The sequence below is a fragment of the Atractosteus spatula genome, chromosome 8, assembly GCF_055471065.1.
Source record: "Atractosteus spatula isolate fAtrSpa1 chromosome 8, fAtrSpa1.hap1, whole genome shotgun sequence".
NCBI lineage: Eukaryota > Metazoa > Chordata > Actinopteri > Semionotiformes > Lepisosteidae > Atractosteus > Atractosteus spatula.
The window spans coordinates 42,016,370-42,029,448 of record NC_142713.1 but is presented as its reverse complement, the minus strand read 5'-3'; the positions used below and the strand labels follow the sequence as shown (position 1 = coordinate 42,029,448).

Sequence of the window (13,079 nt, the reverse complement as noted above, 5' to 3'; positions counted from 1 at the left end):
TGCAGTCCCGGGCTACTACCTCTGTGGAGTTTGTATGTTCTCCCCATGTTTGTGTGGGTTTCCTCCGGGTGTTCTGGTTTCCTCCCACAATTCGAAAACATACTGGTAGGTATGATGGCTTCTGGAAAAATTGGCCGTGGTGTGTATGTTCGTCTGCATCTCTGTCAGCCTTGTACCATTGCTTACTGAACTTTGGCTCCATCTCAACCTTGAATTGAATGACACACCAAAAAAGGGATAGGTGGAATTATCCCAAAGTGCCGCTGTCTATCAGAGATCTCCAGGTGCTCCTTTTGGATTTATAGCTTTTGGAGGTGCCTACAACCTGTGGTAATGTCGTCATTTCCAGAAAGGTTGCCACTATGTCATTGGCTTTTAAAATGGACACTATAGTCTAAAGTGGTAGATTTGGTTCTTTCTTCTGTGAATTCTTTCATAGTCATCCTCCAACTTGTAGAGTTCAGTGACAATTTGCCTGTAGTGTTCAAAGACGTCTGTGACCTTCACTTTGATGACAAGTATAACAAGTGACAAGTATGACTATGTGTGGTGCAAATTTAAAGTTAACTGGATTTGATAAACTGACACATATGAATATAAAATAAAAGCTCTGTGTAATGTGGTTATGGTTACATTATAACATTATTGTGAGACACATTATCCAATCTTTAACTCACTTTGCTGTATAATGTTTTTTTGTTCCCATTTTGTTCCGTTGCGGGTATGAATAGATCTGGACGGTATAGTATGAGGGGATGCTATTTAACCCTTTTGGAAGTGCAAAACTCATTATATACCTGCAGTCTTAAAGTTTATAAGTGATTTATCTGGAAACACGATAAAAACAAATTTGACCCTTTAGCTCATATATCTCTTAAGGTGCTGCATGGTAAATTTAAGAAAAAAATAATTATTCTTATGCTTGTGAATTTTTAATGTAGTTAATGGAGAGGCAGTTTCTTTAGAAAGAATTTTACAATTGATTGCTGTTAAAATGAATTTCACATGTAACGTCTGCAGTTTTTCATTTTACAGTTTATTTTTTCTTTTTAAAGTGTATTTTAAGCCTGAAGTTTGCTCAGTTTTGAAGTTTAAGATTAGTACATTAGTTCAGGTCACCTACCTTTTGAAAAAGAGCTTAGTTTTGTACCATGGACATTTCAGAATATTTCAAGCATGTCTGATAAATAGTGCACCATATGTGGTGCTTTTGAAGGTTTCCTGTCTGCATCATTTGAATGATGAATTTCCAGTAATGTTATCTGATAAATTACAGTTTGTGTTAGTACAGCTGTGAAGTTAGATGTAGCAATTAAGAGGCACCTTGTGAGTCGATGCTGGGGAGCCACAACGTAGGAAGACAGGCGGGTCTCCAGTGTCAGCCTTTGCAGAGCCCAGGGGTCTGTATCATAGTGAGATCATGCTCTGATAAATAGAAATGTCAGACCTTAATGAAAGAAGGAGCCAGAGGAGAGCTTTAATTTATTTTAGAGCTGTCAGCTTAAGGAACTGTTCCTGAAGTTTAGACTTGAAAGTTTGATACACCTGTCTGACCTTCATTTGCTTACCGCTCCCTTGTCTATCATTGTTGGGACATTGCGGCTTTACTTTTATATATAAGGTAAGGATGGTTTACATTAAACGTTCTGAGGCACAATTTTAAGGCACTAAAACTCACCCCTATACAAGAAAGATATCTTGCAAGCTTACCTAGATAAAGGATGCTGCTGTATCAGTGTTTTTCAGTAGCAAAACAGCTATTGTAATGCTCAATCAATTTCACCAACCTGCTGACTACACAAATCCACACCAGTATCATAGTTTTAAAGTCCCCTAAGTAGAAATCATTTTTGCCTGCCAGTTCCTTATAGAAAATAAAGATTTAATTTACCCTGAAAAATTGATTCTCTAAACTGCTCGTTTTAAGAAACCAAAAAAAAAAACTAAGATTGCTGGTTCACCGTAGTTCAGCATCTATTAGTGAGATGTAAAGAGACACTATTTTGGATTTAGAGATTTACACTGCTTAGGGGGCTTAGCCTGAGAACCCTGCTTGGTTGGCTTTTACATTTCAATTCTCAAGACCCTAACCTCAGACTCTTTAAATTCTATATAGATAATGCCATAATCATTATCTTTCCTACTAGAATTTGATGATATACAGTATATACCGTACAGATCAAAATTTGTTGGAAAGCAAAAAATCCTGCTTTCCATTTCCCTCTTTCTGATGGGCTCTTACATCCTTAAAGTAGCTCTCAATCAGCTGTGAGGTCACTCACTTTTGTATATTAATGCCATCTTCCTCCAAAGCACCCTTTCTTGATATATTACCTAGTCTTTATTAATTGCATTAATTTGCAAATAATCTAACTTTACATTCCAACTTTACAGTTAGAAAAGAAGAGTTGTCGAATCTGCAATTGTGAATAATGTGCATAAAAATGGCAAAACTAATTAAAATGGTTTTTATAATAACACTTCCAAATTATAACAAATGTAAAAGTGCAAATAAATGTCTTGGCAGGAACCTGAGATGATACAGGAATAGATTTTTTATTTTTCAACCAGCTGAGTAGGCAAGTGATAACAAAGTCTTTGGTGACATGAAAGAAACATGACCTTTTTCTCACAGTCACAGCTTGTTTCTGTAGAGGCTTTGAAATACAAGCTTGTAAGTTCTTGTTAGACCAAACCTCAGGACTGATCACTAAAAAAGGCAAGCTCTGAAAGTATGGTGCAATGCACATAATTTGATTAAAAAAAAATTACTTATTGTTCTCCAGTTGAGATTTATCCTTTAATAAAATTGTGTGAATTAGAACTTGATCTGCACTGTAAAAAACATTGTGGTAAGCTCTTTGAAACTTGTGAAGGTGCAATGCACCTCATCAGATATTGATGTACAATTCTTAAAATATAATTATTTTGTTTACTTAAGGAGGCTCCTTAATTTATACTCTTTTGAAGATCCTGCTTGTAGCCATGTTTGTGAGAACTCATAATGCCTACTTTCTTGCAGTTCATCACCAAATATTTAATAGTGTATATATAGACAGATGCATTTACAGCAATATGGGCAACAAAAGATAGAGATGATAATTACAGTTAACAAAAATATTGAAACAGCACAGATACATGCCAAATAAGACAATTTAATGCTATAATATATTGCATTATGTGTATACAAAACAATTCACCTGACAGCTATCTCATTTAACAAAATAATATTGTGATTTTTTTTGTTTAAAAATAATTGTGCTTTTTCCTCTATATATTACATTTAGAAAAGGGTTCAGTTTTGCACATCTTGTGAAATTCAAGAGAACATATTTCTTCATTTTTATTAAAGCAAACGTATTACCCTTTAACATATATTATTGAAGATTAGGAATCTTGTAATTGCAGTCTAAAAGTATAGTACATTCATAGAAAAGTATTACAATTGTGATTCTTCTTGTATATTAAATTGCCTTCATACAGACTTAGTTAAACTTTTTAACCTGTGCATGGAATTTCAAAAGGAATTGAATTTTGAATCATGAATTATTTACTGTGTACCTTTATTTGAATATACATTTTTTTGCAGTTTTTGTCACATTCAGCAACAAAAGAATTCTTTTCGATATTTTGTTTTACAAGTATTAGCCAGCATCATCTCTGCCTTGTCTGCTTAGTCCAGTAAAACTGCTACAAGGTATGTGGTGAAGGACAACTCTACACAGGCAATTAACCAAAGTTTCCCATTTAGCTAATATTGATGGTGTGTATATTTGACAAATTGCCTCACTGTCTGCAACAGCTGGGAGAAGGAGTTGATAAAAAGCTTTGCCTTGTTTGAGATTTTAAACATTACTTAGACTGAAGCAAAGGACTTTTCTATTGGTTGTTGAACCCAAACCCATCTAAGTGGTCATTAATGACTGTAAATCTTCAGTAATTTCAAACATTTCCGAAATCACACATCTGACCCAAATGCAAAGCTGAGCCACATCCCTAATATCCGTAGATTTGTCTGAAGCTATACTCAGAGTAAAAGCAGCAGCTACTTTAGCCTTTACTGTGCTGTCAAGTTCTCTGACATTTCTGCTATTTGTTGCGTAACTGTGTTGTTGCTTAGCTGTAAGCTTTTTAATCCTGCATATTATCTCGCTCTTGTTGCTCAAGTCTTCAAAGAGACATTGTGATTAAATAAAACAGTTCTTTACTAGTTCACCATCACTGAATGGTTTGCCGTGTTTAGCGAGTAGCCATGAAATTTTGAACGTGGCTAGCGTCACCGCCTGGGACACTTTCAAAGTAGCTCGCATAATTTTCTGCTTGGCCATAGCAGTTTTTCTGAGATTATGTATCTTGAGAGACCTGTCACTTGAATCACGTGGGTATTGCTCTTAGCGGGGCTGTGAGGTCTACCTAATTTTAATTTGTTATTATTTTTTTATCGAAGGAACCGGCTGCAAACAAATGTAATTTATTAAAAAGGGGTCGGACGTTGCCGGCCACACTTTCGTGTGTGGTGGGCCGCAGGTTAAGAACCACTGCAGCACACGCTCGTGGGAGAGCTGGTGCCTATCCCAGCAAGCAACGGTCACAAGGCAGGAAGCACCCAGTCCATTGCAGGGTGCATACGGACACAAACACACACCAGGGGCAGTTTTCCCAGAAGCCAAACAACCTACCAGTATGTTTTTAGATTGTGAGAGGAAACTAGAGCACCCAGAGGAAACCCATGTGAACATGGGGAATACATACGGCTTTCATGAAGTAGCATCCCAAGAATTAAACCCAGGGCCCTAGTGCTGAGAAACAGCAGTGCTTACTGCTGTGCCATTGTGTTCCCCATTAAACAGACCTGACAGGTAAAATGGTTAAAATTTGTCATGAACAATCTGAAATCCAATGATTAAAGGACATGGCAGCTATTGGAAACAGTAAGCCACTGATTTGCATGACTTACTTTTCATCATGTTGCAAAAGGGGTCTTGTGGAATTCTGTTCCATTCCTTTTACAGATTCTGGACAAGAACAAACAAGTGCCTGTTCACTGGATTCTGAAATAGTGATGCATCACATCATCAAAACCCATCCATAAACATTCAGTGGGGCCCGTGTCTGGAAATTAGGGCATCCAGCTTAACTGTCTTATTTCATCTCCTCAGAAAGCCATCGATTATACATGCAGAATGATGGCACACGTTGTTCAGAAGAAATGCTAACATGTCAGAATGAGCCCGCATGAAAGGACTTAATCAATGTAATGCAAAGCATTCAGGATGCTCTCAGTTATACAATGAGTTCTGTAGTAACCAGGCATTACCAGGCCATTACATCCTGGTATGAACCTTTGCATGTCTACACTATGCTGACCGACTCCTATGGTATCAAGGTGTCCTAAAACCTCACTAAAGAGGACTTGGCTGCATTGCTAGTTCTAAGGTGTTATCCTGTTGAAAAACAAGGCATATTGGTTCCTTTTTGTGTTTTTCTTTCTTTTCATCTCTTTTTACATTCAACAGATTAAATTACCTGTGCTAAATCAGCTCTCTCACTAATGTGGCAATTTTGTGCTAATACAATACCAATAGTCACTTTAGTTTATCATAGCCAGTCATGACTGATCAAAAAATCAAAGTCCAGCCCAAAACAGTTAATACAGTAAATATATTTAATAAATCTTCATACTTTTATTTTTTTAAACATGCATATAGTGATAAGTTATTTTGGTGCTCAGTATAACACATAAAGTCCTTCCAAAAATACAACGTCTTTTATGCCCAAGACTTTCCATTTTAAAGACTGCTCCCATATTTACAATCCTACAATCTGTCTTCTTTACTCGTCTGTTTCACAACTTTAAAAATATGATCTAAGTTAAATGTATTTTATGAAAAACCCGATGATATATTGACTGTGCGGAATTTGCAATTAAATTAATTTGTAAGTTTGGAGGTCAGTATTACGTTTCATTCTAGTATGTCTGCATTCATTTTCTACAAACCTGTGTATTGATTGCTTTATGTTATATCTGCATAGCAGACATCAGCTCGATTTAGAATGGTTGGCGGCTAGCCTGAAAAATAGAGAACCCAACTAATAACTATTCTTTTCTGTCAATGTTTTATTACAACTTTTGTGGAATTTTACTTTGGTCTGCTATATCATTCATCAAAAAATGATCATCTTCTTGTTATGCACATTCATCGACCAATATCTAAAACCTACAAAGTACATTATCAATTAAGCTTAATTACACTGACATATGCTAATAGCACTTATTTCTGGTTTAAAGGGGATGGCATTGCTAACATACATCTTGTTGTAGAAACTGTCTACAAAAAAGAATAAAAAATGAGCACACATGGGTTGTAGGTTTGGTGATTAATGGACTTCTGCGGCAGTAAATTTTCCTGTAATCAATTATTTTATCATGAGACTTTCTTTTTATGGTACAGACATCTGCTAAGGATTTTCAGAGCACAATTAAAAAGTTCTACAAATGTTACAAATTTAAGAACTTGATTCACTTCACGGACCTTTATCAAATCAAATAGTAGATGCAGTAATGCTAAATGAAAATAGGAAATGAATATAGCATTATCTGCTTATATTACTTAACATAACACATGTTTTGTGAAAATATCTAAACAAACATCAAGTTAAATAAAATAAAGAATATTTGTTTATATATTGATCTGATTTTATTTTAGGGAAGGATGTAAAATAAACATGCATATTAGTACAGTGAAGAGTGCATATGTAGGCATTCTAATTATGTATGATGTAGAACAGGAATTTACTTCAAGTATTGATTCAGTCCTTTACTAGGTCTCAGTTCATGATGACGTGAAAGTTATCCATTTTACTGAAATTCAGCCATGCAACTAATAAAAAATAAAACTGTTAAAATCTGATATATAATATATTCAAATAATACAAAATATTTGAATCACTTATTTTTTTTAAACCTGGAGCAACATATATATAGAAAGCAGTCAGAGCTAAAATTACCTTTTTGTGCTTTGTAGCCAAAGAGAAAGCTGGCATTAAGTTGTCTGGCTCAATTTTGTTGGCATATGGAAGCAAAACGGCATCTCGAGTAAAGAGTGTTGCATAATGCAAAAAAAGAAACGCAGAGCTACCTTTAATTAAACCACTCTCTTCAGTAATCACTGTGGTAGAGAGCTGTCTTCACAACTGTCAGAATGGTATTTTAGAGTTAGTCAGCAGAGTTTCTTTGCATTTTAGCAAAAGTGATCTTAAAAGCTGAGGAGGTTATGTATTTTTATAATCTTACAGTATGTAGGCTAAGCATTTACTGATTCTCATGGTATTCACTGGTTATATTAGAAGCAGTAATAGAAATTCAGAAAGATGAACTTTCAGAAACTGGGGAAAACCATTTAAAGACAAAGAGTAATGAATTGCATCTGTAAAAAAATCTTTTTCTTAGAAAAACTGTGAGTATATGAATGAATGTGAACATTGGTAACTGCAAAGAGGTTGATATGGGGTTCTTATGGATATGAAATGAAATCTTGTAGGATTGTTAATTCCACTGGAAGAATACATGAATCGTTAGCCGCTGGGGGAGCGACAACAGAAGTTTTTGAATAAACCTGCATAACAAACAATCAGTTGTAATTCTCACCTACAAGATGATTTAGATCAGTTCACAGGTGGATTCTGTCTGTCTGCCAGTCTTAACTCCCTTGAGGACAAAGAGCTTGTGCCAGCAATTCACCTGTTTGCCTGACTTGGCAGACCCTGCCAGCAGCCTCCTGTGTTTCTTGTCTAATCAGTGAGAAAGTGTAAGCTGGTTGAGTAGGTGTTGAGCCGATTGATATTTCTGGTGGCGATTAAAGTACTGAGTTGATATTGATGTTTTTGTGAGTGCTTGGATGCCTTTTTAGAGCATTGGCTTAACTTGACTTGTATATTTGCATATGGAAAAGTAAACCTAAAGCACTTGCAGAAAAATAGACATTCTTTAGTACATCTTTGCTTTACTATTAGATAATATAAAAGTAATACTATAAGGTAATGAAGGATATTGTGAGTGTTGATTTATGGTGTAATAAAAAACTAGTTCAGTTGCTACTGAAAAAAAATAGTATTTTTTTTATCTTTTGTGTAATGCAAAAGGAACTCATCCTAACAGAATATATGTAGAAATATGTAATGTGGGGATTTAGTTGTGTAAAAGATAAAGAAGTCAGTATCATAAAAAACAAAATGTTATTTTTACAGACCACATCCTTTATTTATGCAAGTGTTCTCTTCCATGCAAGATGTGAATTTTAAGGGGATTTAAGCAGCGGGGGATCTCTTCAACACAATACCAGAAATACTTATCTCATTACACACATTAAGCACCAGTGCTAATCTCCACCAGAACAATTTTTCTTTTTGTTATTGGGGCGATTATTATTTTTTTTTAGTTTCTGCATAATGTAATTCTACTGGAATACAATGCGTGTTTAATATCAGACCAAACCATTCTCTTCCCTATTAAAATGATAATGTGATGAAAAGGTAAATGTTTACCCAGAACACCAACTGTTGCTGTGGTAGGTAACACAGGAGACATTTACAAGAACTGAGTTTTTATTATTGTAATTATTTGTGTAATATTTTGATATTCTATAACCTGTCTACATATGAAAACAGTGTTCTTTTTAAATTGTTGGTGATTTTGTTAACTGAAGCAATTTGTGGTAAAAGAAAAGCAAAACCTTTGATAAATACATTTGCACAGGGCTACTGAAGTCCCTTCAGCATTGCTTTAGAATATATTTATAACCCTACATTTGATACCTTAAGAAATGGAATGATGTGATGGGTACTTTTTATGAAAAATCTAATCTACTTAAATTGATAATACATGACATGTATTGATAACTTCCCTGTTTTCTGACACATGCAGTCCCTGTCCGAGGTTATACAGTACAAATACCTTACATTTTGCCTCTGAGTCTTTTTTCATAACCTTTGGCTCCAGTTGCTGAGTGTAGCATATTCACTACTCAATATTGGCATAAAACAAAGTAAAAAAGGACATTGTCCATCTTAAAATGTAAAATCTGTAATAATAGAAGAACTTACTATAATAGAGTAGTATATGAGAAACCAATCCTCTTAATCTCTTTGCATTAAAAACTGTGTTATTTGAACATATTTGACTAAACTTAACTGATCAGATCCAAAATTTAAGTGGTTATAAAACTAGCCAAAACAAAATTACTTTATATTTTATAAATAACAATGATTACACAAATGTGATGATGTTATTATTGCAGGCCATGTTTCCCGATGTGGAAAAGCCACAGTAGTTACTGTGATGAATCCTGTTTCATCATGTATACTCTAGAGACTTACTACTTGTTTCTAAGTAACAGACGCAATTCTTCATCCTTGCTCATCTCTCTTGCTCTACCTTCTTTGAACCTAAAACCACTAGATGTCCACAGTACTGCAGTTTCCTGCAAGACATATCAATTCACGTACAGACTGTAATAGAATATTGAGAATTTTTCCATCAACATTATTCAAACACTGAATAGTCCAGTTTATTTAATAATAGCACATTGTAGACCTATAGCACATTGTAGTGTGTGTACATATTTTTATTCACAAAAAATGAATACAACAGTTAAGTTATTGTACTAATTTAAAGGTTAAAACATTATGAATAAATGTTGTAGGCACACCGTCATTGTAGTTTAGGAGCTTTGGAAATTATCCTGTTTTTCTATCATAGAAATATACAGTCAGTGTATGTCAAATGCAATGTAGTAGGATGGCTGTCACCTTCACTTGATGGTGTAATTGCCTTTGTAATTGCTGGTGAAAGTGTCCCTTTCTCAATAAAAAGGGCATCGGTTTCCAAGTAAATATACTATGGTACATAAGGAGTATTTGGGCAGAGAATGATGATTGAATTATCAAAAAGGATAGTTAAGCTCTGTGAAGTTGCCCCCCCTACAAACAGCACAAACAATGCAACCTACCTCATTTGTTAGTGCTACATAGGTGCCATTGAAAGTAGCATTTGTGCTGCTTTTGTTTCCGAGATATAGCAACTTGTTTTTTGTTACGTCCCAGTGTGTGTTCTGTATGTGTTTTTTCTGTTATGTCCACACTGCTGACCCTTGATTGTTCTCCCTTCCCCATTGGCCAACCATCACACCACTGTTTCAATATGATGTCATCATCAATCAGCCCTCAGCCAATCAGAACACATCTTATTCAGCATATAACATGGAGGTTTTCAGCAAGGAGAGGCCTTTCGTTTGACTTCGGTCCCGTTTGGTTTTGGTTATCGCTTCGCTTCGCTTCTGGTTATTGCTTCGGCTTCGTTTGTTGGTTTGTTTTGCTTTGTGTGTGTATTTTCGTATAGCTCCGGCTTTGTTGCTTTGTTGTTTTTTTTGTTAGTTTCTTTGTATTTTCGTTTGTTTGTGTGTTCATCCTTGTTTTGTCATTACCTTGCCCCAGTGTTACATGTTCAACTTTTGTGTTCTTTTGTACCCTGCTCCTGTTGATTACTCTTGTTTTCCCTTATTTGTATTCCTGGTTCACTTGCGTTTTTGTGTGAACTTTTGTATATAAGGTTAGTTAGGTTGCTGGGTACACTTTACACACTTAGTTGATTTTGTATTAGTACACTAGTTAGTACGGGTGAGTGCCGTTTGTCTTGTATGGTTTTGGGTAGTCAGTGCAGGTTAGCTAGGGTGTTGAAGACGCCGAAGACCGTGTGTTTCGGGTTTTCTTTTGTAGTCAGATTAGCTTTCCCTCACTGTCCTAGCCAGCTCCATTTTTGTTTGTTATTTTCTTTCCTTTGGCACCACTCTAGTTCCTTACCCTTGTTATCACGCTTCCTAGTCCTTCACCAAAACCCCCCCTGCTTCCAAAAGAATTATCCTAAATGTTACACCCCTTTACCCCTAGACACTTGGGGTCGTAACATTTTTTCAGGGTTGTGACGTCACTCAGCCCCTCTACAACGTCATAGGAAAGCCGAACCATTCTCATTCGTTTGTGCTACGTTTGTGCCGGTTTGTGCCATTGAAAGTAACTTCCCAGCTGCTTTTGTTCCTGACATATAACACCTTCTTTTTTGGAAGTGTGATGTCACTCAGCCCCCATACAACGTCGTAGCAGAACCGGACCAGTCTCATTTGTTAGTGTTGCGTTTGTGCTGTTCCCAGCTGCTTTCGTTTTTAAGACATAATGCCTTCTTTTTCGGGGGTGAACTCAACTCCAATTGGTCATCTGGGGGGAAACATTCAAATGTACCCCTAAATATTAGGGCTATATTAATGAAAAGATACTTTCTCACGTTGGTAAATGTAACATTTCCGGAACCTTAATATCAGGAAAGTCACAACCTGTGACAATCATGGGAAAAGAGCTGCACAAAATATGTTGGTAGTCTTGCTTTTTTACATCCTGTAAACCAGATGTTTTCCTGTGCTTCTTGCTGGTGAGAAAACAGTTCTAGAAACTTCATGTTGGTGACAGTCTGTGTGGAAATTCATTGTGCTTGAGATGTATTTCTAAGAATTAAACCATTAATTTGAAATCATACTTTCCTCATCCACTATTTATTAAGCATTGTCTGTGTATGATGACGATTGAGGACAACATTTTGGATATGTTTCCAGTGCCCCTCTTAGTTGCTTCTTACATATAGTATCTTTCACAGATAACAGCAAAGACATTCTATTTATCATTCAAGCAGTAGTGGGAATTAATTAGGTACGTTTAGGACTGAAAATAGAAGGCACTTCCAGGAAGATGTCTACCTAACTACTCAAATGTGTGTTTGAAGCTTTGTTAGTGGGATCCTTCAAGAAACAGCAGAATGACGTAATGGGTTCACTTACTGTAGCTGCTATTGACCAAACAAGAATAACGAGCTGAATGACTTCTTTGTAACTTTTTTTTTTGTAAACTATGGTTCAAAAGTACATCAGTTGTTTTAAAACAATAACCATTTGTCAGTCATACTTCATTCCAAATGTAAGAAACCTGTGGTTCTATTGCAAAGTGTGATAGTCTTTTTTTCTGCAGGGGTATCTTCCTGCAAATGCAGAAAGAAGAGAGAGCACATTGCAGAGAAAAAGACAAGAATATTTTGGTTTCATTGAGCAGTACTATGACTCTAGAAACGATGAACACCATCAGGATACTTACAGGCAGGTAAGGCATCAATCTAAATGTTATTATTCTGTTACTGTCATTGTTAATTTTAAACAGAGGTGGTATTAAGTCCCTTTGTGTTTAATCCTGAATTTGTAGCAGAATGAGTATAGAAGGCAGCTGACAATGAGAGCAAGAGACCAATTGTAGGCAAACTTGAAGTTCAAGTATTTCGGTTTATTTTGACCATATTCTGTGACTGCTCTGAGATGTGTTTAATATTTTCATTAAAATAGCAACATTTTGTATTAAAAACCTTCAAATAACTGTTTTCTGGCCATTTATACTTGTCGGTCTATTTTAGGTATTTTAAAAATGGAAAAGCTCTATTAAAACGGCTGTGTGAGGTAGTGAGTTCATAGGAACTGTAGATATGCTCTTTTAAGGGACTTGATACCTGTTCTCAAGGTATAATAAATTGTGGAAATGACTTTTTGTTCTCTGCTTTTAAGTTGTATATAAAGTATATATACATGCATATATTTAAATATATATGCACACAATGAACATTTACAGCTCTATCTGTACACTTGAGATTCAAATGCTTTGCTTGTGAGAATATACATTTTAATACATTCTACACTTCCCATACATTCTGGGCTTTTATGTACACACCACTAAAAAACAAAGTAAATTTACTCTTTAAAGTATTTTCATATTGAGGTACTACACCACAAAAATTAAGGATATGCTTTGCCTTGCAGAAAAGAAGACAAGTAAAATAAATATATGTGCATAATCATGTATGTCAGATATAAGATCAACGAGCAAGACGTCCAAATGGCCTATGCTCATTTGTTAAACATTGGTCAAACATAGTACAATGTATGACATATGAATACCAATCCTATTCAGTTTTTGATTGGAAAAACTATTGTATT

General features: G+C 35.4%; 1 protein-coding gene across 4 annotated transcripts in view; it reads left to right on the top strand.

The window, feature by feature from the left end:
* Positions 1-13,079, top strand: part of tbc1d22a (TBC1 domain family, member 22a) — a 214,806-nt gene that overhangs the window by 50,609 nt on the left and 151,118 nt on the right. For all 4 annotated transcript variants that reach the window (XM_088923795.1, XM_088923794.1, XM_088923792.1 and 1 more), the window contains exon 6: positions 12,070-12,198. In XM_088923795.1, coding sequence (XP_088779921.1) covers positions 12,070-12,198 — 129 coding nt within the window. The remainder of the gene's footprint in view (positions 1-12,069; positions 12,199-13,079) is intronic.